Source organism: Danio rerio, chromosome 22, assembly GCF_052040795.2.
Source record: "Danio rerio strain M-AB ecotype USA chromosome 22, GRCz13ab, whole genome shotgun sequence".
In the NCBI taxonomy this organism is placed as follows: Eukaryota; Metazoa; Chordata; class Actinopteri; order Cypriniformes; family Danionidae; genus Danio; species Danio rerio.
Window position 1 is genome coordinate 24,343,018 of NC_141042.1, and position 27,652 is coordinate 24,370,669.

The 27,652-nt window shown below is 41.0% G+C and overlaps 1 protein-coding gene and 1 long non-coding RNA gene across 3 annotated transcripts; one reads left to right on the plus strand and one right to left on the minus strand.

Annotated features, from left to right (window-relative positions):
• Positions 1 to 1,971: 1,971 nt before the first annotated feature.
• cfhl2 (complement factor H like 2) lies at positions 1,972 to 17,536 on the minus strand. Of its 2 annotated transcripts, NM_001007418.1 has the most exon segments (14): positions 1,972 to 2,303; positions 2,397 to 2,765; positions 2,858 to 3,034; positions 6,816 to 6,983; positions 12,760 to 12,939; positions 13,287 to 13,442; positions 13,524 to 13,694; positions 13,819 to 13,978; positions 15,181 to 15,194; positions 15,763 to 15,951; positions 16,709 to 16,785; positions 16,886 to 16,991; positions 17,077 to 17,244; positions 17,438 to 17,536. In NM_001007418.1, coding segments are annotated over 13 exon segments (1,821 nt in total). In that variant the 5' UTR covers positions 17,508 to 17,536; the 3' UTR covers positions 1,972 to 2,303; positions 2,397 to 2,580.
• LOC147838500 (uncharacterized) lies at positions 12,514 to 16,673 on the plus strand. Its single transcript, XR_015522046.1, has 3 exons — positions 12,514 to 13,979; positions 15,181 to 15,268; positions 15,622 to 16,673. It is a non-coding gene; the product is annotated as an uncharacterized LOC147838500 (long non-coding RNA).
• Positions 17,537 to 27,652: the final 10,116 nt, after the last annotated feature.

Below are 27,652 nucleotides of genomic sequence, written 5' to 3' on the forward strand. Positions count from 1 at the left end.
TATATATATATATATATATATATATATATATATATATATGGGTTTCTCAAGCCAGGTAGCGCATTAGACCAGGGGGTTCAGTTCCTGTTTCCAAAATACAACACAAACTGCATGAGAACTACTATGATAAGATGAGTTCTACTATGATAATTGGTAATGAAAATAAAGGATGTTCAATAAGATGTACTTGTGTTTACTAACAGTTTATTTAGTTAAACATGAATTTTGAACTGCAGGCCTACATAAGCTCAAAACAGCGATTTTTGAATTCTTTAATCCGACTAAAGTCATAACTGAACTAAAAAATAAATAGAACTAAGACATGTGGAGTATGCATATATTAGTGACATTATTGAGGTAAACAACTATCACCGTCATGTAGGACTTTTCACGTATGTCACGGGGGCATGAATAAAATGTTCATGAGTTAAAGTGAAACTTCTGAACTGCAGTTTAAGTCACCCAAAATTATAGGAAACTCTTACATGAAATCACTTCACGTAAACACCTTAATTATATTATTGTCTATTAAGGCAAACAACTAGATAGATATCCATGTGTAAAGGAGCGTCGGGAGATTGAGGATCCATTTGCAGCTTTATTAAATCACAATAGAATGGTCGTACAGGCAGGATCAGGTAACAACAACAAACAAGGATGGCGAAGGAGAAACTTAACTCAGAGTCCGTGGGCAGGCGATTGGTCGAGACAGGCAGCATACAGCAGAGAGAATGTTCCGTTAAACTGAGCAGAGGGTCATAGAAGGCAGGCGGCATCAACAATCATAGAAACGGAGAAAACAGTCCGGGGTCAAAACACAGAATCAGATCGTAAACAGAGAAAACGCTCAGAATTGTATGCGGGGCTAAACAAGACTTCGCAAAGAGTAGTAGCGGAGAAGGAGTATAAATAGTCAATCGGACGGCTTTCAGCTGGCAGGGTAATCAAAAGGAAAGGATACTGGGATATGTAGTGAAACTGAATAAGTAGTCCGGTGATGATGACCTCTGGTGGCGATCGGGGGGAAACACAGAGGTCAGAGATGTTATACCATGTAAGCGTAGTCAGTAGAGTCTTCGAAGTAAGTGAAAGATCCAGAAGGGCATCCTGCTGATTTGATTCAGAAGGGCACTTTTTTTGTCAGAAGGCTCACCGGTCAGGTATACATCCACGCTAAAATATCAAGGTGAAAGTTATTATAGCTTGCGTAGAATAGACGCAGCTCCCAACCCAACTTTGAGAATATAATATTTTTTTATCAACTGATAAACAGTCCCGCGTTAATGCAGCATGTTAACGTTGATAACGGCACACCAAAGAATGGCTAGATTGTGAAGTGAAAGTTCAATTAACAGAACTTTTGATTAAATGTAAAGACTAATATACAACGAGTCAAAGCGACTGCTTAGACCCTTCCTGCTTTAGCCCATTGGCCCCCACTGAAATTCACTATTTAGTAATTGTAAAAAATCCTGGAATGTTTTCACCAATTTCTTTTTGTTTTTTTTTATTCTTAACTAAATAAAGACATGAACATCCTGGATGAATCCGGGATCAGGACAATTTTGAATTCTTAAGTGTAATGATCCTTGTGGAGAGGTAAGTATGATCGAACATCCAATAAAGGGGGAGAGCATGCTCAGAGCCCGGCGGCTAATCAGCAGGCCAATCAGAAATAATAAGCAACACCTGTTTATTCTAGTGATTGAGCCGGAGAGACACCCGTCTTAAGGAGAACGGGAGGAACAGTCGTGAGAGAGAGCCGAGCGACAACCATATGCAGTGGGAGCTGTCATCACCACATTTGAAAGCAAATAAAAATTGGTCACTTACCTCAACGCCGACCCTGTCTTCTTCTTCCCACACAGAGAACCGTGTCACAATCCTTTAATGATATCCATGTTGGATTGAGAAGGATGATTTGAAGGAATATCTGTGTCAGTGTTCAAAAAGAGACCCAAACGCAAGGGATAAATCACAGAAATAGTATTTATTAATAAAGGGAAATAAAGCACTCGGACATTCAGCTTTCTTCTGGGCGCTGCAGGACTGAACCAAACAGAAAATAACCCTCCAGGAAAAAACAGCAACAGAAACAGAAGAAGATCACAGGGCCTTTTACAGAATGGGATTACTCAAACACAGACTGCAGGCAGAACTTATGTGAGCCAATGCACAAGAAGGCAATGACGAGTATGCTTTTGCCTTTGCACATGAAGCTTGGGACAAGCTTTTGAACAATTATCAAGCACAGAGCGAGAGAGCAGAGAAGATCAGAGAAGAAAACAGTTGAGAGTGATGACAACAGCGCAACAAAAATCACAAGCAGGTGTGTGAGTAGACAGGAAATTAGAGGGAGACAAACAAAAAGATAAAAAAAAAAAAAAAAAAAACCCTCACCATCTGTAATGACCGTCAATGACTGACCCTGCATCAGGGTCATCAAATCAAACCTCAACAAAACAGGCCTATTTAATGAGCCTCAATGTTATCAGGTTGGTAAATATGACTGTAGATTAGCCATAGGCACATCTGATGATCTCAGCTAATTCCTGTACATCTGATAATACACAAACACATCTACTCACATGATTCAATTACCAACTTCCCATCAGAACATGTTACTTTCTTGTAGTGTCCTGTCCTAACAGTCAATCTATGCTGTCAATAATAGTCAACATAGTCACCATGCTTTATATAGCCTGTTTGTTGATCGGGTCTCATGTTGTGTGCTTCAAGAATATCTTGTGTAACTTGACAAGGCTCTGTGACAGAGAAAAAATAAAACTGATCAAACATTAGCTTCACTTCATGATTTGAGAATTTCAAGAGAATCATATGGAAAAGAACGACTCACTCAGACATTTCGGAGGGGTTCTCCATCTCCCGTTTTCACACCTGTAATATTGCTTTCTCTCACTCAGCACATAGTAAGCCTGGCATTCATAGTATACCTCAGTAGGCATTTTATCATCTATCTTCCTACTAAAATGACTTCCATTTTCAATATAAGGAGGAGGTGGGCAGATGTCACCTAAACAATTTACAACAGAAACATATTAATCCATTTTATGTTTATTAGAGCCCACTTTATTTTTGTGACTATTTAGTGTACATGTATTCTTTATGCTATTAAAACATTTGAAAATTGTGTTTTTTCACATACTTCACCCATTTGTTATACCCAGCTAATATTTCAGTTTGTTTTAGCATTTATTTCAGTTGCAAAAATAAAGATATCAGAGCATAAACAGACCACTAAAAAGCCCTCGTATCTGAATTGTGTGACCCTTCGCAAAACCTGCCCTACTTCTTACTGTCCAACAAGCTCTCCGTATTAGCCGTGGTGCTCCCCTATAAACTTGTGCACTCCTCGGGGAAATAGTAAATAATTTCTGGAAAAATTACGTTGCCTAATGCCTATTTTCAGACAAAAGCAGACTTGAAGGTCTGCAATATGCATATGAGGGAAATATTCAGGATGTGAGTGTAACTCGAAATAAAAACAAAACAAAAAAGATTGACGCTATAGCCTTCAAGTATAGTCATGGGAAGTTTAATATTATTCAAATGTTACATATTGATTCTCTAACACATAATTCATGAATGTATGCAAACTGTGTCATCTCCAACAAGATACAACTTTATTGCATCTATGAAATTCTATGAAGATTAGTTCATTGTTTGTCTGGGTCTCTAGGCTTTGCATTTATATTAGCCCAGCTCACCTGTCATCTTCAAGTTTTCTGGTAGTTCACTGGCTATTTTGCTACAACACAAGTCACATTTAAACTAATTTTACTGTGTGCAAACTTTGATAACAGAACAACAATTGTTTTGAGTAGTTCCTTTAGCCACTATACATTGGTTAACATTTGATAATGATCCATCTACACAATATATCAATTTCATACACTTCTGTAGCTTTCAGGAAAGGATTAAATAGTATATTGCCCAGCTTTTTTGTGTACCTGCTGTCTACGTTGAGACCCATAAGAGCACATTTTCATTATTTTTCATGTAAATCGCAATGTTACTAAACTACGATGCCTGTCAGATAAAATGGCAACATGAAAAGGAATAGAAAGAAAGAAACATGGGCACAGAATATTGGCGTTAATATGAATAGCCAGATCTTTCTGTTCAGGGGCAATTAATCCAAATTCAATGCCGACTTCGATTTTGGTCTCCAGTGATTATGAAAAATTCATTAATTGAGATAAAACAATGAATATATGTCATACAACAGAAATCCACATTTATTCCTCATCAAAGCTTAATTTAACATCAATCAGTGAAATCATGCTATGTGACTTGCAGCATAGAATGTGCTTCATTCATTGTTTTTAAATCATGAAACGGAACTCATACTGTTCTGTGCATGCACTTAATCTCTGAGATGGAGTGTGCGCGCGCGACCTATCTGAAGAGCTGTGGCTGGGGGGTGGGGGGTGGGGGGTGGGTATCTGATGAAAGGTTAGGGCGTGTGCGCACAACTTATCTGAAAAGCGGTGGATGGACGTATCTGATGAGCGGTTGGGGCGTCTGTGCGCGATGTACCTCAAGAGCGTGGGGGTGAGTTGCATGCTGAAGAACGGTGGGGTTGAGTTGCGGCCGACGTATCTGAAGAGCTGGGAGGGATGCGGTGGAGACTACAGTATTTAAGGACCAGGCGGGAGACGCGCGATTTCTGGGAGATTATCATTTGTTTGCTGGCATCTGGGAGTCTCTATGCATTTGCGGGAGACTCCCGGAATTTCGGGGAGACTTGGGATGTCTGTGTTGTGTAATAAATAAACAGAATGAAAATGCACTTGTAGTAATATATTTGAACCATGCAGCTCTTAATGTGACAATGAACAATATCCCTGCTGCCGACCATGCTCATCATTGTTAGGCCCAATCTTAATTTTACCCCTTAGGCCCTTAGCACTTCCTCTTCCCCCTATTGTTTCGTACGTTTTCGTGAAGGGACAGGGGTTCCCAATTCTTTTTTAGTTTGGAATTGTAGGGGTAAGGTGAAAGGCTATATAGCCCATCAGATTGAGGATAAAGAACGAGCCTCCTCCATTCAGCCTCTTTACTTTCCTTTTCCACTTTACTCCTTTACTTCCGTAGATAAGGAAACGGAAATTTCCTTTGTTAAACACAAAGATTTGTTTCGAAACTATTTCTAAATTTAGTTCTAATTTCCAGCAAACAAATAAATGAACAATAATGAAATTGCATACATCTCCAATACCCGACAGATGAAATCTAAACCTGTTTTTATTCAATCAAATATAAATATGCATATAATAAATAATACTACTAAGTATTATAACATTATACAAATGCAAATTGTCATGAATAAACTGAAAAAAGTCCCTCAACATGAAGAAGGCATGGAGGTAGTGTTTTTATATGTATGTAGTAAGAATAATTTTTGTAACATTTTAATCCTTTATTTTTTTCATATGAAAAGATATTTGTGTATTGCTGTACACCCTGTGTGTACTAAGCATTTGAACCTGCATAGGCACATAACTAACACAATCTGTGCTAGACTTTAGACCAGCTTTTATTGGTCAAAGGTGCAGTCTATTTCAGTTTCTCAGAATTGCAATGCGCCAACAATACGCTTTAGCACACCTCCTTTATTGGCTGGCACACCCATGAGTCCACAGTGATGCAATCTGTTTCACAAGTTCACACTGACAGATATTTGACTGAATAGAATATGCGTATTTGTCGTGCTGTCCGGGGAGAGGGCTCTTGAGCTCGGGAAGACACCCTAACTTGTGTTATTCCCCTTATCAGGATAAAGAGAGATAGGGTCCGAGTGCAGTGTCTAGCCTGGCTACTGAACGCTCCCCCCTCAGATTTAAATAGGTATCAGGTTTAATAGTGTGGATTTGGGGTGGTGGAGGGACTCTGAAGTCAAGAGAAAACGGAGGTATGACTTGTTTGACTATTTATAGAGATTTGCTCTTGATCTGATTGGATAATAGAATTATTGTGTGTGTGATGAATTAGCCTCGTCAAAGACTGATTGTGCTCCTCCCGAAATTTGTTTATAAAACATCACTTCCGTTTCACAGAATTGCATTGCACCAGCAATACGCTTTAGCACACCTCCTTTATAGACCAGCACACCCATGAATCTACTTAGTGATGCAAATAGATTTGCTATTTAAATTACGTGGCGCAAAACATAAAAAAATTAGGGTTGTGCTGTTCTGAAAATAGAAACAAATCGCGCCAAACATGTTTTTTTGTGCCTTATTGTGCCGAGTGTATAATAGGGCCCGAAGAGGTTTGAGGGTTTTCTTTGAATTTACCAGCTACAGCAGCAACATGACTGCAAATAATACTACTGCAACATACGAAAAACAAGCATCTGATTTATGTGTTAATGTGTTACAGTCATGATCTTCAACCACTTTTTGAATCGCCACAAGATTCCATACGCTGTATATGTGTGTGTATTTCACACTGTGTTATCCCTTCACTCCTGTGCACTTTTTTCAGCACCATGGTAGATTTGTTGATTGTGCAAACAAAATATTCTCTTAATGTTCATATTTTGATTATTTCCCATTAGTTTCCTATGGCGGTCGTGTTTGACCTTGAAGACCACAAGCTTAATTCATATTTTGGCGTTTTAGAGTGTTGCCCCTTCACTGCTTTGTGTTAATATTTGAATTATGACTGAATTAAAACATTTGGCTGCACAAATTATCAAACCTTTTGTACAAATTGTTGGTACTCTTTTGACCTCTGGCTGTGTGAGTACATTCATAGAGTTTATGTCCAAAACATTTTAAGTGACTCACTTGTGCAGACAAAGTCTCCAGTCCATTTTCCGTTTTCACAGATCCACTCTCCTTCTGGAATTTTATCATACGGCTTCAAGCATTGGTAGTTCAGAATTTCTTTATCCTGGTATGTGTCTTTATCATTTGCCAGTGACATATAATTCTCAAGTGGCCTGAGACACCTTGCTAATGGATGAAGTTAAGACACAATTAAAAATGCATAAATAGTTATATATACATTTTGTGTTATCTATAATAAAAATATGCACAACTTATCCTAGGGAAAAAATATGTGGAGAGAAACTGAATGGAATTATATATACTATTTAGCTAGATGAATTTATATTCGTCCATTATATTTAGTAATATTTTAGTATCATCTTTGATGTTTTCAATAGCAATACCTGTATTTAGTTTAGCATGTAAAATATGTTGCTCTTGGTATGTTTTGTTGCATGTTTCAGATGACAAATCCACTAGAAGGCACTGTCTACATTTTTGCTTATCTAAAATAAATTACTTAGGATATGTTTTCAGATACAAGTGCATCTATATGTCCAGAGAAGGTGGGTTTGTTATACAGACCAGTGAACCACTGACCTAAATCCTATCTTAAACCCAACCAATAGTGTTTCAAAACCAAACGTAAGAGAAAGGTGCTTTATTAGCAGAGCTCAGCTCTTTATCAGACTTAACGGCGACCTGTGACGGGAGCATCAACTTCCTTTGGGGGGGCTTGGCGCATTCACTAGCCACGGGAATTAGGAACGGGCTGTGACGGCAGAGCGTTTTGGAGCTATATTCTTTGGGTCCGGTCCTCCAGAGTGGTGCGTATAAAGTTGCAACTCACAAAAATAGCAACACAGTCGTGCAGCACGTCCTTTTCAGAATGGCGCTCCGACCGTGCATTTCTGGATGCGGTGGTTTCCTGTCCCTGGATGATGGGCACGGGCACTGCGTTGCATGCCTGGGGGTCCAACATGTTAATGCGCTGCTCGCGGGCAGTTCATCTTTTCATTGCAATGCCATAACTGTTGCGCAGTTAAGATTGCGGCTAGCCTTTTGCAAAAAGGCAATCCACCCCAGCTGTCCCCTGCACTGCAGCGGGCACTCGTGCAGATCTGAGGATTCCAGTGGGAGATAATCCATCGTCTCCGGGCCCGCGGACCTCCCGCTCCTCCAAGCGCTCCATCCAAGCTTCGAGCGGAGGAAGCAGTCCGTCTAAACAGATGGTAGCCCTTATGTTCGATGACACCGGGGACCAGACGTCCACTGCTGCATCGGAGGGTGGGCTTTTATTGTCCTACTGGAATCTAGGCCCGCTCGCCCCCCTCTGGCAGGTAAGCGCTGTCAAAACGGATCCTGAAATGGACATGTTAGACGTGCTTTCCCGGGCTGCTTTCCCGAACCGACTAGATGGGTGCTACGTAGAGGACCAGAGGGCAAAGCCATCGAAGCCTCTCGTCCCCTTCTTCCCGGAGGTGCACGGTAGGCTCACGCAGTCTTGGAGGGCACTTTTCTCTGCCTGTGCTGCGTCACTCCGCCCTCACCACTTTTGACGGTGGGGCAGCCAAGGGGTATGTGTCGATTCCTTAGATCGAGCACGCGATTGCGGTCAATCTTTGTCCGCATGGCACCTCTTCTTGGCGGGGTCTGCCCCGTCTCCTGTCCCAAGCCTGTAAGTTATCTGCCTCCCTCCGAGCTAGAGCTTACAAGGCTGCGGTCCAGGCTGTTTCTGCCTTGCACGCGATGGCCACCTACCATCGACCGTAAGCCCACTCCGCCCGCCATACCATCCACATCTGCTGCCCAGGGCGCCGTTAAGTCCGGTAAACGGACCTCGAAGCATCCCTGAAACAGGCCATCCGGAGAGGAGGAAACTTGCTCTTTCCTCGCTGGAGGTTGGGGCCCATATTCCAACGCTACTTTTCAGTGCCACCAAAATTTCAATGAAAGAGCACTTTTCCCCTTCCCCAGATGTGACAGCACGAACCCTGCCAGTCTGGGACGTGCTGCTTCCCAGCTCGCAGGGTCTACATGCTCCGCCAGTGACTCACAAGCGCTGGGGGGACAGTGTCCTTTCCCCCAGCCCTCGAGCCCCCTCTCTGGAGTCAGGGTGCGGAGCCAGAGCGAATCGCTCTTCTCCAGCTCTTTCACGGGAGCCTCGCGCTTCCTGGATCAGCACATCCGCTCCGTGCTGCCCCACCACTGGTACGTCAGCGGTTGTAGCAATGACTCCATTAGCGAGGGCTCTGCCCCCTGTCCGCCCCTGTCTTGCGAGAGGAGATTGCTACCCTCCTGTCGAAGGGTGCAATCGAGCTGGTCCCTCCAGCCAAGATGGAGAGCAGGTTTTACAGCCCGTACTTCATCGTACCCAAAAAGAGCGGTGGGTCACGGCCAATCCTAGATCTGCGCGTTTTGAACCGCTCTCTACACAAGCTGCCGTTTAAAATGGTTGCGCTCCGATGCGCTCATCCTCGGGATTGGTTTGCAGCCATAGACCTGAAGGACGCGTATTTTTATGTTTCCATTCATCCAGAGAGGAGGAAACTTGCTCTTTCCCTGCTGGAGGTCGGGGCCCATATTCCAATGGTACTTTTCAGTGCCACCAAAATTTCAATGAAAGAACACTTTTCCCCTTCCCCGGATTTGACAGCACGAACCCTGCCAGTCTGGGAACATTGCCAGTTCTTTTCCCTGACCGAGGGCTCTCTCGACACGGATGCACTGGCCCACAGCTGGCCTAGGGGCATACGCAAGTATGCGTTTCCCCCAGTGAGCCTGCTCGAGCAGTTACTGTGCAAGGTCAGGGAGGACGAGGAGCAGGTCTTGCTAGTTGCACCCCTCTGGCCCAACTGGATATCAGAGCTCTTCCTCCTCGCAACAGCCCTCCCCTGGTGGATCCCTTTGAAAGAGGACCTACTCTCTCAGGGACAGGGCACCATCTGGCACCCTCGCCCCGATCTCTGGAACCTCCACGTGTGGTCCCTAGACGCGAGGAAGACTAAGGGTGCTTTCACACCTGTAAATCCATTCAGTTGTTCCGAAACAGAGATTAAAATTGTTACACTGTTGCTCTTTGCTCTTGGAGCGGTTCGCTTTCACACTGCAAAGTTTCTAATCGGACCAAAAGAGCTAAAACAAGTCACGTGCGAGTAAACTCTCCTTACATTGGTCAGAGTGTCAGGGTATATTTTGCAGCGTCCCGCTCAGCTGTCAGGAGAGGTGGTGGTTTGGTGGTGATTGACAGGGTGCGCGCGCGTGACGTGTCTGAGGAGAGACGTGGTGGGGAGGGGTGAGAAGGGTGCGCGACAATGCCTATTTGAGGACCTGGAGGGAGACGCGAGATTACCGGGAGATCATCACTCGTTTGCGGGCATCCGGAGACTCGCGAAACTTCCCGCCATACTCATAGTTCTCTCTCCATATAGCCGTATATGCCTATTACATATCCATAAAACACAGTGATACAACCGCGCTCGGATCGGATCGCTTTCTCACTACAATCGAACCGCTCCAGGGTTCGTTTCAATCGAGCCGAGACCACCTCATTCAAGCGATCTCGGAGCGATTACTTTGGCGCGGAACAGAGTGCGATTGCCCTGTTCACATATGCCAAACGAACCGCGCTAACTGGGCAAACGAGATACGTTCCGAAACAAAAGTGTAGGTGTGAAAGCACCCTAAGGTAACCTACCGTCTGCGGTGGTTGATACTATCACTTAGGCTAGAGCCCCCTCCATGAGGCGCGCCTACGCCCTGAAGTGGAGTCTGTTCACTGAATGGTGTGTCTCTTGCAGAAAAGACCCCCGAACCTGCCAGATCAGTGTTGTGCTCTCTTTCCTTCAAGAGAAGCTAGAGAGCAGGCTGTCGCCCTCCACTCTCAAGGTTTACGTGCCTGCCATCTCTGCTCATCATGATGCGGTAGCTGGCAGCACCGTGGGAAAGCACAACCTCATCATCCGGTTCTTCAGAGGTGCTAGGCAAATTAAGCCAACTCGCCCCCCTTCTCATGCCCTCTCGGGATCTCGCCCTCGTTCTCACGAGCCTGCGATTGATCCCTTTGAGCCACTTGAATCAGTATCCTTAAGATTTCTTTCCCTGAAGACAGCTCTGCTGGTCACGTTGGCCTCCATTAAGAGGGTCGGGGACCTGGAGGCATTTTCGGTCAGTGACTCGTGCCTGGAATTTGGGCCGGATTATTCTCACGTTATCCTGAGACCCCGCCCGGGTTATGTGCCCAAGGTTCCTACCACTCCCTTTAGAGACCAGGTAGTAACTCTGAAAGCGCTGCCCCCGGAGGAGGCAGACCCAGCCCTTTCCTTACTTTGTCCTGTTCGCATCTATGTGGACCGTACTCAGTACTTTAGATCATCTGAGCAGCTCTTTGTCTGTTATGGTGGTCGGCAGCAGGGAAGTGCCGTATCCAAACAAAGATTATCCCACTGGATTGTCTAGGCCATTTCATGTGCTTATTTGAGCAGAGGCGAGCCGTGTCCCCCAGAAGTGCGTGCGCACTCCACTCGGAGCATTGCATCCTCTTGGGCGCGTACACGCGGCGCCTCTCTAACAGACATCTGTAGAGCTGCGGGCTGGGCGACACCCAACACATTTGCTAGGTTTTACAATCTGCGAGTGGAGCTGGTTTCCTCAAGGGTAATAGGTAACCCTTGGTGATTGAGGAAAAACTCGGTGGGGTGTTGTGACACGCTTGCGGTGCCATTTTTCCCTAACACGGAGAGATGTGTACCTCCTTGTCTGTCAGTAAGTTCCCTGTCAGGTGAGCCCTGCAGATTCCTCCGAGGCCCCCGGCACTGACTCAGCGGAGGATTCACTTGCTGGCCCACTACGTTGTAGGTCTGCCCACTGGTCAGACCTGCTATGTGCTGACCTGCTGGTATAGGTGCCTGCTATGTGCGATCCCCACTAGGCGATCCCATATGCCTTCCGCTGCGGTTCAGTCCCCCCTCTTGGGTGGACCCGTGCCTTCCCTATCCGCTAACCACCTTCTTATGCGCACTCCCCCTTCTTAGGGCTAGTCCATATGTAATTGCCATTTTGTCTCCCCCATTGGGTGCGGATGGTCTCCGCAGCGTCCTCCCTACCAGGATTGCACGCTTCCCAACGTACTGTCGTATTTCCTAGAATTATCTAGATGCTAGCGACTCCCAAAAAATATACCTAATCCGTAAAACTTCCCTTGAAGTGGGATAAGTTAGGGCCAGGGACACGTTGGAGGACCGCTTCTCCCATGATGTGGGTGCGTCATGCTTGCTTGACTATCCTCTCATTGGAGGCGTTGGTAAGGTGCAGTCATTATGGCGTTTTCCATAGTTCTCCCATACGTGGATTTTCTACAATCAAATCCACCTTTAGCATTGGAGTTCTTCACCCAAAGGGGAACGCTCAGGTTACAGAAGTAACCCTTCATTGCCACAATGACTATCCCTTAGCTCCCTTAGCAAGTCTCTTCAGCTTAAAAGTATGGCGTTTGCTCGCTCCACGTGTGCTTATATGCTAGGAAAATTAGCAATGAAGCACACCTGCGCAAGCTTACGCTGCCAATTCACTGACTTTCATTGGCCCGTTCAATACTCTTTCAGACAAGCGGCTTCTGAACCGAATCCTTCCATATGTGGTTTTTCTACAATCAAATCCACCCATAGCATTTCAGTTCCCTTCCTTGGGGAACGAAGGGTTACTTCTGTAACCTGAGCGTTTTTTAGATAAAAAGTCTTAAAATGTAAACAACTTATAAAAAACATTCAATAATGTAAATAAGTGGTAATTTAATAGGAATATATCAATAACTCAATTTTGACAAAAATGTCAGAAAGAATCTTATAAATCTAAAGTGACGGAATATTTAGAGATAAGCTGTGACTTCAGTTATCAGGGTATTTCTAATATGTTTGCTTTGTCTAGAACAAAGTTCTGAATGAACCATTAAACAGAATCTCACCTTCACATGTTGGTGTTTCTTCCCATTTTCCATTGCTGCAGACAACTGTACTTTTCCCAATTATTACAAACGGGCTTCGGCATGTGTATTTAACACTTGATCCATGTATATAAACAACTTCAGGTTTAGATATAATGACTGAATTATCCACATATGGAGGAATGCCACATCTCACACCCTCTGAAAAACGAAAATGCGAACTCACAACTAGACCAAAAAAGCTGAGGTTAATATTACTAAGAACTAAACATTAAATATTAATAAGAACAAATTGTACAAATGTATGCTATAAATGTTTGTAATGTAATAACTACTTGCTAAATATGTCTAACAACAGTCTAAGAAAAAATTTAAGAGAGACAACTGGACAGAAAATTATTCAGAAGTTTTGTATGTAAATAAGTGTGTAAAATTTCACAAACTCCAAAAAAGACTGAGCTTAAGCTTGTACATAAATGCTGTTGTTCTGCTCACTGTATATTGATTTCGTTCCTCACAAACATGTAATAACAGTTTAAGAAGCTCACCGCTACAGGTTGGTGTTTCCCATGTACTATTGTTGCATTTTATAGAAGGTGTACTTGATATGAATCCTGGATCACAATCAACTTCAGCGTTTTCTTGATCTTTAAGTTTTAGTTTTCCATTCTGAACACTGGGCAAAGCACCACATTCTTCCTTCCCTGTAAAGACAGATGACAGAAAACACTTTTGAGTACATTATCAGCTATTTCACAACTGAGACTGAGAATAATTAAACTCACGGATGCACAGAGGAACTTCAGACCAAGAGCCTTTAACACACGTCACTAAACTCCACCATTCTCCAGTGAATGGTTTGTAACCCTTGTTGCAGGAGTAAATTATTACTGTTTTGTTAAGGGGTTGACTAAACCCATTTTTCACATGTACATCAGGGCACTCTTCTTGCTTTGCTGCAATAAAACAGTTTCAAGACACTTCAGATCTCTTATTTAAAATGTTTTAAGCAATCTACAATTATTTGTTTGAATAATGAAGAAGTTATTCAGTGGAATTAATGGCAGCAATCTTACAAACCAGTGCACTGCTGTAAACCTGTCCATTGAGCTTGGGGCTCACAAGTGATTTGAACAGTTTCTTCAGGTTCAAATCCCGGATTACATTTAAATCGTATTGTTGAATAAGTGCTGTAACTTTGTATTAGAACTCATATAATTTTTGCGTTTGGAATATTAGGGGCCCTATCATACACCCGGCACAGTGTGGTGCAAGACGCAGCGCAATAGTCTTTTGGTAGTTTCAGCTTGCCGCAAGAGTCATTTTGAGGCGTTGCGCTACGCTGTTTAAATAGCAAATGCATTAGCGCTCATATGTGCGCTCATGGGCATTCTGGTCTAAAAAGGAAGGCGTTCTGAGGCAGACCGCTGGCGCGTTGCTATTTTGAGAAACTATAATAGATTTTTAAAACTAACCCGGTCTAAACTCCAGCGCAGAGTTGCGCCTCGCTTACGCACTGCTTAATATGCACAAGAGAGCAATAGGCAAATATCTTTACATATGAAAAATTTAAATAATAAGGATATATATAGGATATAATAAGAATAGATATAAGATATAAATATAAAGGATTAAAATATTACAAAACATATTATTTTCTAGCCTACATAAATATGAAAAATCACTGCTTTTATGTCTTCTTCATCTCGGGAGGCTTTTTCAGTTCATTCATAACAATTTGCTTTTGTATAATGTTATTATTATTAGCAGTATTATTTAATATATCCATATTTATATTTGTTTTTATTAAAAACAAGCTTAGATTTGCCCACCTGTCAGGTTTTAGACCATATGGGGCATGGCAGGTGTATTTGGAAATAACTCAGTATTTTGACCACACTCATTATTGTTAATTTATTTGTTTGCTAGAAATTAGAACTGAATTTAGAAATAGTTTTGAAACAAATCTTTGCGCTTAACAAACAAAATTAATTATTCATAGGCTAATTGATATCTGTGCGTAAAGGTTTCCCTATCCAGGAGTGAAAGTGAAAGTAGATCATTTATCTCTCATTCTCACGCCGTAGATGCTCTGTTTAACAGTTTTCTGTTAAAAAAACTGTCAACTGTTAACTGTTTGCTTGTGAAATGCTCATTTTTTCCACTTAGACTTACTTTGCGTCCTGTAAATAGCGAATGCGCTCTTGGCGCGACGCAGCTGGGTCTTAAAGGGAATGGGAGATGAGACTCTAATTGGGTTATTCTCAAAACACACCTATAACTCATTAAGAAAACAAACTTAAACCTTTTAGCCCATGCCCCCTGGCGCAAAGCAGGTTTTCCCGTCCGTAAATTAGAAAAAATGCGTTCTGACACGCTCTGAAAGCGTTTGCACCTTGTGTTTTGCGCTCTGCGCATGGAACGTAAAAATAGAGCCCCAAGTCTTCCACACATTCCTGTAAAACAGTACTAATTTGAATGTATCTCTGCAAATGAGAAACAAAAACGTTGAAAACACTACAACATACCAGTGCATTGCTGTATGCCTGACCATTGACCTGGGGATTTACAGGTGATTTGTACAGTGCCCTGTGGTTCAAATCCAGGGTGACATTTATATTGTATTGCTGAATTGAGTTTGTACTTTGATCTCTGACCTCTTGTGATTTTTACATTTGGCAGATCAGGAGCTGCACAGACGATTTCTGTAAAACAAATCCTATTAAATCAAATTTGAGGACTCATTTGCACAAATTGTGAGGTTTAACAGCAGGACATACCAACACACAGGGGTTTTGGTATTAATCCATCTTGTGTGCATGTGGCCTCTTCTGCCTTTTTATAATAACCAGAATCACACTCGTAATTTTTTGATTCGTCCAGTTTCCAAGTCCTCCAAAAGTTGGTGGACAAATGCTGGTTATGTGGAGGTTCACATGTAATCACTGAAACAGGATTTGAGATCTTTTAATAGCATCCAGTAATGTCATAACCAAATCCAGAAGTGTTTCTGAATAATCTTACCTTCACAAACAGGATTAGAGTCCCACGTCCCATCATCTTGACATGTAAATGTTCTGCTGGTTTCTTTTGATCTAAACCAGGTTTTTTCAGTGCAGGTGATTATCAATCTTTCTCCAGCTCTGAAAACAGTTTTTCCCTCTGGGACGACCCTTTTCATCTCATAGTTTGATGTTAGCTCACAAGTTACAGCTGTAAAGGAGTACGACACTATATAGAAATGACAAAAAAATAAATAAAAAATTCAATTAAACTGTTAAAACTGTTCAATTTGTTGACACAAAATAAGTATTTCAGAAACATTTTAAATGTTTTAAGAGCTATTGCGTTTGTTTGATTGCTATATAAACAGCCAGAAATGTTAAAAAATAAGATATTATTACATTTTGTCAACTTAATCAAATATTGATGTGCTGACTGCATTCATCAAGCTCTGCTATAAAGATAAAAGTCAGACTAAAGTCAAACTAATATTTAGTTTTCAGCAATATAACCACATGTGTCAACTTCTCCATTTGGTATGTGAGGTGCTGTGCATGTCACCTCTGGGTTCAAAGAAAAAATACAGGAACAACAAAATGTAAGTTGTATTGAATAAAGCACAAATGCTTAATCAAATAAAGCAAAAGTGAATGAACCTATGCACTTTGAACACGGAGCACTCCAGCCACGTGTCTTTGAATGTCTCTACTTCATCTCTACTATCTATCTTATTGTCAGGAGATTCACTCTCAAACTGAATAACTTCACCATATTTCCCCTCCTTTGTGTTGCCCGATGCAATCACATCTCTGTCTGAATGAATGGCTGGACATTTCACCGCTAGACAAGATTTAAAAATTTGTAAAAAATCTAAAATAATTCTGTAAATTCTCTTTAGTAGTTTATGAGACTAACATAATTGTATGACTGAGAAAATCAAAAGAAAATAGTGAGAAAAAAAGCATACCTTCACACACAGGGATGGCATTGTCCCATCCTTGAGATCTGCAGGTACGGTGATTGATTCTGCTTTTCATTTTATACCTGTCAACATGTTTTAACACTTTAGAAGTTTCAAAGAAATGTTAAACTGAGGATGACAGTGTTGTTATATAATAGAAATAAAGGCATAAGACCATAATACCCTTTCTTGCAAGTATACACCACCGTTGATTCAAATACAAACTCTGTCCCATCTAAAAGTTTAAAATCAGCGTTTGCTGCTTCTCCTGGATGAACGCACCTTTTCTCTATTAAAATCAAATGAGTTTACATATTGTCATTCATTCTATAAGCCACCAAAAATGATTTGATTACATTAATTTTTTGTCTTACTTGTACATGGTCGCGCAATGGTTTTACTCCACTTTCCGTTTACACACCTTAATCTGTACATGCCAGTATACCCTATCTGGCAGGTCACTCTTACTGTTTTTCCATCAGGATATGACCATTCTGAAACTGGTTCTACATTTTCATAGTTAATGTCAGTTCGAAGACAATCTAGAGGGCACAAATAAACATTACACTGTACACAGATTTAACTGTCATATGCCTGCACACACAAAATATTTTGAAAAGTGCATATATAGTACACAATATAACATTGAAGGATTGTAAGTATTTAAGTGCAAAATATAACAATTATATTCAAATCAATAGAATTTTAATTAACTGGACTTAAAGTTATACTTGCCTTTACACTGGCCACAATTCAAGCACAACAACCAAACAACGAAGCCCAGGAGTTTTACAGGAACATTCATTTTGAGCTCAATTCACAAGTAGCGTTTTTGTTGTTCTGTTTCGGAACCTCTTGCCGTTTTGGAGATCACCAACTTAGTCATTTACCAAAGTCAAAAGAAGTTCATTCTTACACCACAGCTCTCTGTGGTCAGGCAATATTTCCTGTTCAATTTTTTTGCAGCAATTCATATTACCGTAAAATATTATCATAGAAAACTAAGATCTCTTGAATCACAAAAAAACCTAGAACACTGTTTAACCCTTGATGGATTCTTAGTTCAGTCCTCATCTTCAGTCAAAAATTAGGTGGTGATTTTTGATAGCAATCTCTAGTTTGAAGGCCAGATTTCAAGCATCTGTAAAATTCCATTTTTTCATCTTTAAAATGTTGTCAAACTTCGACATAAGCTATCAATGACTGATGCGGAAAAGCTTATTCATGCTTTTACAGTGTTGGGGAGTAACCAGGAGCGGACTGGGACTAAAAATCAGCCCTGGCATTGTAGCCACACCAGCCCACATTACCACACCGACACAGCCCCACACAAGGACACGCACATTCACTACCTATATTGGTGTATAGATGGTAAAATTATGTAAGCAGTACCTATTTAAGAGATATTTAAACATTTAATGTTTCTGACTGGAACAAAAACAACCCATTTATATATGCAATTATACCATTCATTTTCTTTTTAGTCCCTTTATTAATCTGGGAATCGCCAACTTATCCAGCATATGTTTTACACAGTGGATACCCTCAAAGCTGCAACCCATTACAGGGTTACCCAATTCCCAATTGGCCTACCCAATTCACCTATAGCATGTGTTTGGCCTTGTGAAGGAAACCAGAAGGAAACCCACACGAACATGCAAACTCCACACAGAAACACCAACTGACCCAGATGAGGCTCAAACCAGCAACTTTCTTGCTGTGAGGTGACAGCACTACCTACTGCGCCACTGCACTGCCCCCTTTCGAGACTAGTTCAGTAAATTTTATGTATTTAGCAATGTCTGAATTGACAGCCTATCCCTTTTTATGGTCCATCTCTGACAATTAGCTTGTGTTGCACTTACTGTTTGTTTGACTCTGGAGTCATCCGCGGCTGAAATCGCTGTACGCCATTCATATTCAGGCAAGCTCAACCGTGCAGCCAATGTGCTCTCACGGCAGCCTTACGTCCTGGAGAATGGAGACTCCACCCCGAGTCTGTTCAGCTGATATGGGTGCGATTCGGGGAAGCCCAGATCAATCTGTTGCTTTCCCCGAGATCGCTCATTGCCAGTTGTTCTTTCCCTGACCGAGTGCTCTCTCAGCACAGATGCACTAGCTTACAGCTGGCCTCTGGGCATGCGCAAATACCCCCAGTGAGTCAGTTTCCCCCAGTGAGCCTGCTCGCGCAGTTACTGTGCAAGGTCAGGGAGGACGAGGAACAGGTTACTGGTTGCGCCCCTCTGGCACAACCGGACCTGGACGTCAGAGCTCTCCCTCGCGATAGCCCTCCCCTGGCAGTTCCCTTCGAGAGAGCACCTACTCTCTCAGGGACAGGGCACCATCTGGCACCCTCGCCGATCTTTGGAGGTCCTAAGACGCGAGGAAGACTTAGGTAATCTCCGATTGCGGTGGCTATTACCGTCACTCAGGCTAGAGCCCCCACCCCGAGCGCGCCTATGCCCTAAAGTGGAGTCTATTCACTGAATGGTGCGTCTCTCGAAGAGAAGACCCCTGTAATTTGCCAGATCAGCGTTGTGCTTTCTTTACGCCGAGAGGAGCTGGAGAGCAGGCTGTCGCCCTACACACTCAAGGTTACGTGGCTGCCATCTCCGCTCTCATGACGCAGTGGCTGGCAGCACCGTGGGAACGCATAACCTCACCATCCGGTTCCTCAGGGGCGCTAAGCGAATTAATCCACCCCGCCCCCTCTCATGCCCTCTTAGGATCTTGCCCTCGCTACACGAGCCGCGTCAGATCCCTTCGATCCTCGACTCAGTATCTTTCTGTCCCTGAAGACAGCTCTGCTGGTCGCGTTGATATCGATTAGAGGGTCGGGGACCCGGAGGCATTTTTCGGTCAGTGACTCGTGCCTGTAATTGGGCTGGCTTTCTCTCACGTCCTGAGACCCCACCCGCGATACGTGCCCAAGGTTCCTACCACTCCGTTTTAATACTAGGTAGTGAGCCTGCAAGCGCTGCCCTCGGAGGAGGCAGACCCAGCCCTTTTTTTTATTGTCCAGTTCGCGTCTTGCATATTATCCGGACCGCACTCAGAGTTTAGATCATCTGAGCAGAAGTGCCGTACCGAAATAAGTTTTCCCACTCTATTATGGATGCCATTCTCTCGCTTATCAGAGCCGAGGTGAGCCGCATCCCCCGAGAGTGCGTGCGCACTCCACTCGGAGCTTCGCATCCTCTCGCGCGCGCATGCGGCACCTCTCTAACAGACATCTGTAGAGCTGCGGGCTGGGTGACACCCAACACATTTGCAAGGTTTTACAATCTGTGAGTGGAGCCGGTTTCTTCAAGGGTATTAGGTAACCCTTTGGTGATTGAGGAAACAATTCGGTAGGGTGTTGAAAAACGCTTGCTGCGACATTTCCCCTAACACGGAGGTACGTGCGCCTTCAATAAAGTTCCCCGTCAGGTGAGCCCTGCAGATTCCTCCATGGCCCCCAGCACTGACTCAGCGGAGGAGTCACTTGCTGGCCCACTACATTGTAGGTCCGCCCGCTGGTCAGCCCGCGTTTTGGGTGTAGGTGCCTGCTATGCGTGATCCCCACTAGGCGATCCCATATGCTTATTCCGCCACGGTTAAGTCCCCCCCCTGGGCGGACCCGTGTCTTCCCTCTCCGCTAACCACTCTTTGCTATGCGTACTCCCCCTTTTAGGGCTAGTCCATATGTAAATTCTGCCATCTATCCCCCCTTGGGTAACGGATGGCCTCCGCAGCGTCCTCCCTATCGGGATTGCACGCTTCCCAACGTACTGCCGTATTTACCTAGAATTATCTAGATGCTCACGACTTCCCCAAAAATATATCTAAATCCGTAAGACTTCTGTTGAAGTAGGATAAATTAGGGCCAGGGACACGTTGGAGGACCGCGCCTCCCATGATGTGGGTGCGTCACGCTTGCTTGACTATCCCCTCATCGGGAGCGTTGATAAGGTGCAGTCATTATGACGCTCTCCATAGTTCTCCCATTTCGTGGATTTTCACAAAGATCAAATCCACTTAATAGCACTGAAGTTCCCCAACCGAAGGGGAACGTTCGAGGTTACAGAAGTAACCCTTCGTTGCCCGAGGAAGGGAACGGAAGTGCTATACTCCGTCGCCATAATGACTGTCACTTAGCTGTTTAAAAGTCTCTTCAGCTTAAAAGGATGGTGTTTGCTCGCTCCAGGTGTGCTTATATGCTGGGATAATTGGCAATGAAGCACACCTGTGCAAGCTTACGCTGCCAATTCATTGCATTCATTGGCCCGTTCAATACTCTTACAGACAAGCGGCTTCTGAACCGAATCTTCCCCATTTCGTGGATTTTCACAAAGATCAAATCCACTTAATAGCACTTCCGTTCCCCTCCTCGGGGAACGAAGGGTTACTTCTGTAACCTCGAACGTCTTTTTCCCTCACTTTCGTCAATCGGCGAAGTTTCTTTCCCACCGCTGTCGCCACTGGCTTGCATGGTCCGAGACAAGTGGAGCTGCGCATCGATGGATTTGCTCTTCAGTGTTTGACCTTCCAGCAGTAAAATTTAAACCACTGAACTGAACTAAACTGAACTTCAACTATAAAAACTGGACTGACACAGTTTCAATTTACTACAATCTTCTATGTTAAGCTGCTTTGACTCAATCTACATTGCAAAAGCGCTATAAATATGAATTAAATTAAGTCATATTTGAGTAACATATGAGCAGGATACCATGGGCAGTTGACAAAATAATTGCTGTGTTCGTCTTTGAACACTGCAGCTTAATTCTGTTATACAGTTTTCTTTTAATTGTTTATTGTTCTTCTTGATTCAGATCAATCAAATACTTTATATATTATACTAAATTAGATATTAGCAAGAATTAAGATTTGCAACCCCTTCTAGCCTCTAGATGATGCAATAGTATATGTTGCAGAATAGATCTGTAACTGCCATTGCAAAATGACCATTAGGATTGAGTAAACCCAATATTTATTGGTTTTCAGTGCATATCTTTACTCTTACCCACTTAATAAACAAATACATAGACATCAAATACTATAATTGGAGTTAAAATAACTTTACTTGCATTTATATTATCTTACCGCATCAATGAAAAGAGTGATGACGAAAAATGACAGAAGATTTAGTAGACTACTAAAAGGTAATTCACAATGACAGGCAGAAGTGAGCACAAACATAAATTAAAACAAACAACAACTGGCAACTGAATGTGAACCGAGGGGACTTTAAATACACAGAGTGAAAATTAACTAAGTAGGGAACAGCTGATAGGAATTAAAGTCCATGAGAACGGATGAGTGATGGGAAAACTGAACAAAGCCAAACAATGTGTATTAACAATGTATTAATTTGACGTCAGGTATGTGAGTCTGAGCTCAAAGAAACTACTAATTGAGTAGTTTTCTCCTAGGAATTGTACTTTAAGTAGTTTTAAAAATGTGTACTTTTATTTTTACTTGAGTACATTTTTAGTACTTTGTGTGTACTTTTAGTCCACTATTTTCATTTAACCCTTAGTCAATACTTTATTTTTTAGTGTCTTTGGTTATTGGCTAAGTAGAATAATTAGTACCATCATTCCTTTTACAATCAAACCATGATTTCAAGACACACTTCATAGAACATGTACAGTGTGGAAGCATTAAAAGTTACACGCAATTACAGAAAGAACATTTAGACTGCATGTCACTGATTAGAAGATGAAGGATGACAACTGTATGATGAATAAAATCACCAAATTACATTTAACAATGACTAAATGCACTACAGAATGTTACGTTTTCAAACACATACACAAATTGTATTTATCAGTGCTGGACAGTAGAGATGTAACAAACATTTGTAAGGCAACATTTGATTGTCTGATTTATGCTGTCTGATTTATGATGCCTGAAAAAGTCAGAACAGTCCTCTGTTTTAATCTCATTGACAATTTAACAATTTTGTGATTTTTGAATTATTTTTCACCTGTCCAAAATGTTCATAGAGGGCCACTCCATGGCCACTGGCTCCATCTTTAGCTAAACTCACCTGACTCAGCTTAAAGCGATAATTCACTAATTTTTCCCTTAAACATTGATTGTAGACTTGGAGGGGAGTTAACAAGCAGTGTTAATTTCAACCCAGGCTCATTCTGAAAACCTAGAGACTGCGAAATCTGTCCCAGGAGCTACGTATTTTTGCAGTTTTTGTTTTGGCGAGTTCACAAGAGGCGGCTAAATTAAAAGTAACCATTCTGTTAGATGATACAACTGTATCAAATTTTCACAATAGGCATCACATCTGAGTACAGTAGCTGATTTTGAATGAATGAGTTTCCACAGTTATACATAAACATGGTCGTGCGTCTGTCCATCTTTATTCTGTTTAAGAATCTTCACTTCTTATTTCAAGAGACTGTAAAAATACAGTACAGTTATTTACTACTCATCAGTCTACTTAATCAAATTATATTATGTTCAAAAATGTTTAAACATAGATTTGAATTTAAATAACCGATCTCAATAGTTATTGCTGAAATGTAATTCTGTTACCTTAGTCACAACTCTTAATGTGTATCACCTGATTAAAAACAACAGTATAAAAACATGTAAATACACTGAATACATCAAAGTTAGAGAGAAGCAATTGTACTCACAACTTTGATCAAACTGTAGATTCCCATTAGAAGACACGTTCACATACGCTTTCAGTCCACTTCCTGTATTCCATCCATCTCTACATTGAAGTCTATAAATGTTAGCGTGCTTTATGTAGACCTTTTCTGTTGGAAGCTGTAGATTGTACTTCTCCACAATCTTATCAATTTCACAAGGTTCTGTATAAGGAACAACATTCAGTGATTAAACATAACATGGAAAACAGTGCAAAACCTCAACAAAATATGATCGAGTGACTCACTTATTTTGGGCGAGTTTTCCATATGCCATTCACACATTTTAAATTCTCCTGCTGTTTGTCAAGCACAAAGCAAGACTGGCAGGTGTAAGAAAATCTAAGAAATCTCCATTTTTACATACGGAGGTGGTGGACAGATCTGACCTAAAAAAAAAGATCAAACACATTTTCTGCCAAATTTTACGTTCTTATCTTTTTGTTACACTACATTTAATTTTCAGGGATAATGTCTGCAACCACACTTAGGATATAGGATTGAATCATAAAGATTTAGTGAGGACTATTATTGAGTAATTAAATGTGAATATAGGACTTTGTGGCAAATCACTTCTGCAGTCAAATGTTCTGTTCCATTGTCCATTTTGACACATCAAAGCTCCATCCGGAATTTGATTGTATGGTTCATTATTACACGTGTATCTCAGAATTGCTTTTTTTCATCGAACAGTGTGAAATACTGCAAGTTCTTTGTTGGTTGGAGACCCTGAGTTGTTTCTAAAAGTACAATTTAATAAAATTATACTTTATTAACAATTTTAATGCAATTGAGTCAAATAAGCACTCTGTAAATATGTTACTCAACTTACTGTCCTGCAAATGTAACAATACATGAAATTTACTGCAGTTTACATTAAAAATTCTTTGGAATTCAGTTGTTTTTCTTTCCACAATTGAGCAATTCCATGCAAGTGTCAACCTTGCCACGAAAAAAAATTAAGTTTTCATCAAAATACAGAAACTGTTTCAGGCTTTTTAAAGTAAGCAAGTATTTTACAGTACTTTAGAAATGCTCAAAAATGTCTCTGTTAATGTTTTCAAACTATTCTATTTGATTTACCAAAGTCACACAAGTGGCAATTTCACATCTGTCACATTCAAAATGGAGAGATGTAACATCCATAACGACATTTTTTTCCTCATAAATAATAAATAAAATAAAACCAATCATTGTTGTTTTATAGAGAGCCATTTATGTCCTTTTGATTAGCATTGATTATTTTGGGTTGTGCATGTTTAATTCACAGAATTTCTACAAAATATGTTGTACTGTAAACCCGCAGACTTTTTTTTTATTACATCCTTAACGCATGTTTATTTTCCACAACAAAACATGTTTACAGATTGATATTTTTCTTGTCCCGTAACTCTGTAGTCAGTTGTTCTGGAAAATATTATGAGATGTTTCAATATAAAGTTAACATATAATGTATACCTTCTATGTGAATTTATGTTTTGAGTTTTTACTGCAAATGTCACATCCATAACGCTGGAACTGCTCTTTAATTTGTATTACTTGGACAAATTAATAATTAATAAACACACACACTTCAAACTGTAATTGCAATGTCTCACATTAGCCTTGGCTAACATTAGGTTCATCATAGGGTAAATGTAATCACAGGCATGTTTTGGTAAATAACAAATTTTTTTTACCTATAAACACAAAGTGGAACATGTCTGTACCTCCACATCATGGATATGGGTAATTCCATCTTCCATCTGGGTGGCATTTACTTGCAAATTTGCCAGAAAACCTCATGTTGTCATCAGTGCATTGAAACACCAAGATATGTCCAGTTTTATAAGGCGAAGAGATGGTTGGGTAACCAAATATAATTTTAATGTTTTTGAGTTCTTGCTCCTGATAGATACCATCTGTATGTATAAAAAGGGAACAGTTCTTTGTAATCTTGTGGTGACACTCTGTACTTCACTATGTGTTATGTTGAAAAAAAAACATCTACATTAAACGGATTAAATGGATCTTGATTTCCCCCTTAAAGGTTTTCCTGACAAAAAACAAACAACCAACGAACAAACAAGCAAACAAACAAAAAAGCACAATAATAACTCCTGAGGTCAGGCACGTGCACACATAGGGCTCAATCTACAGTATGCTGTGCACATGCCCTTTTTAGTCTTACCCGAGCAGGTTAGGTCCAAAACTTTGACGTGTGCCAAGGACATGGTTTGTTGTCTTGGGTAATTAAAAGTTAATGTGTTTTTCCATATGGACCTGATTAGACCTGATCTCTTTAACAGAATGTCTATTTAGCCTAGTTTCATTAAAGTGATCATCACTGATTGACATTTAAGAGTTTCATTGTGTTCCTGATTTTTTGTGTTAAGTGCATGTAAAATTGGATCACATCTCGGTAAAATAACACACTCTTCATCTTATATGGTTATGAGATCTATCTGGAAGTCATCGGAGATGAGGTAAACAGCATTGTAGAGAACACCAATGAGTCGAAACTACCCATTTAATAATAAGAACTTTTAAAAATCCCATTTGTTTTTCAAATTTACTGATCACAATTGAAAGAAATGCTTAGAAATCAGTTGTATAAATAATGCAGGCAATAACAATAATGAATAAATGTAATACATGGAAAAGTGGCCAATCAGCATAACACTAGGAATGTTTCATTGTTTTGGAAATGTTACATCTGTAACATACCAGTACAATGCTGTATGCCTGTCGATTGGCCCTGATGATTACAGGTGATTCGTACAAACTCCTCTGGTTCAAATCCAGGCTGACATTTATACTCGATATCCTCTTGACATGTAAATGTTCTGCTTTCTTTTGAGCTAAACCTTTTTTTTTTTTTTTTTTCAGTGCAGATGATTGTCACACATTCTCCAGCTCTAAAAATAATTTTTCCTTTTGGGACGACCCTTTTTTACCTCAAAGTTTGATGTAAACTTACCAGTTACAGCTGTAAAAGATGTCATTATGCTAATCAAAAGGTCTGAAATATGGATCTGAATGCTGTGTGTTTATTAAGTAGTTTATTAAGTGCAAATACAAATATGATCAATTGTATAGGGGAGTTACCAAACTACATCACATATGACGTCACATAGGTTCAATCGTGCATAGCCAATGCAAAACAATGCCGGTTGCAAAAGCAAACATCTCGTGTTATGCAGTAGAATGCCAAAATTGACAGTCTAAAAATAGAAAACTTTTTTTTACCGTACACCACACTGCTTTTAATGCCAACCGCAGATGTCTTTGGCTAACAGCCATCATAAGAGCTGAACTGAGTGTGGACCTAATAAAAAAAACTGCACTCTGTAGTTCTCATTTCATATCAGGTAAGTTCTCGCTATACTGAATCATACACATTACTCGTATTTGATTGCAGCAATGATTTCAGCAAAAACAGTTAAATATGGTGAATTAAACTGCTCTGAATGTTCTCTAAATGCTTAGAAAGAAATGTGAAAATGTAAGTTTCATGTAAATGTAAGTCGTACAGGTGCTGTTGTTTTGCTAATTGATTACCCAGGCCTTGTACAGTTCTGTCTTCTTTCCTCGTCTTTGGCCAGGCAGAAGCTCGATTTTTAGCACTACAAAGTTTTAAATCTGGTAATCATGGAACATTATTTCATGCACATGACCACACAAAACAAAATTGTTGGCATCCAAAGACTTGTAGTCCTTTAACTTCTCTCTTGTTAAAACACTTGGAGTTTCAATGAGATTGTAAATTCGGGGCTGGATGCTTGGCCATTTCTTCTTATCCAATATCCATTGGGAGGGAGCTATCGCAAATAGACCTGTCAGATGAACGCCACTCACTTTAATGTTAATTTTGCCGAATAACTGTGCTTATCACTGGGTGACAATCTGTGATAATACGCTGAAAGCATTATGTAAATAATATATATTATATGTATTCAATATAACTTATCTCAACAAACTCAGTACCGCATTGGATGTCATTCCCTCACTGTAAATGCTAGCACTGCTGTTTTTTTTTTTTTTCTGCAACCTTGATGCGTGCACATCCTGAATGTTTACAAACCGGTAATTTGCCTATACTCTTTACATTTTGTTCACTCTACAAAAGTTCCTGGTTCATTTGATTAGTGGACACTTTTGTGTATTATTTCAGTATTTCAGTTCATTTGTGACACCACTGATGTTATATGATTAGCTGATAAAATGCTTCTCTGGTTTATTGAGTTTTTTAGATAGTTAGACTTAAAACAAGACAAAAGCCATAAATAGGAAAATCTTTTTTTTTTTTTTTTTT

Coding starts and splice junctions, on each gene's coding strand:
- cfhl2 (XM_087302680.1), bottom strand. CDS start 17,507: ATGAATGTTCCTGTAAAACTCCTGGGCTTCGTTGTTTGGTTGTTGTGC. Junction 15,952..16,708: donor TGCCATCCCTGTGTGTGAAG/GTATGCTTTTTT, acceptor ACTCCTTTACAG/CTGTAACTTGTGAGCTAACA. Junction 12,940..13,286: donor GGAAACACCAACCTGTAGCG/GTGAGCTTCTTA, acceptor TTCGTTTTTCAG/AGGGTGTGAGATGTGGCATT.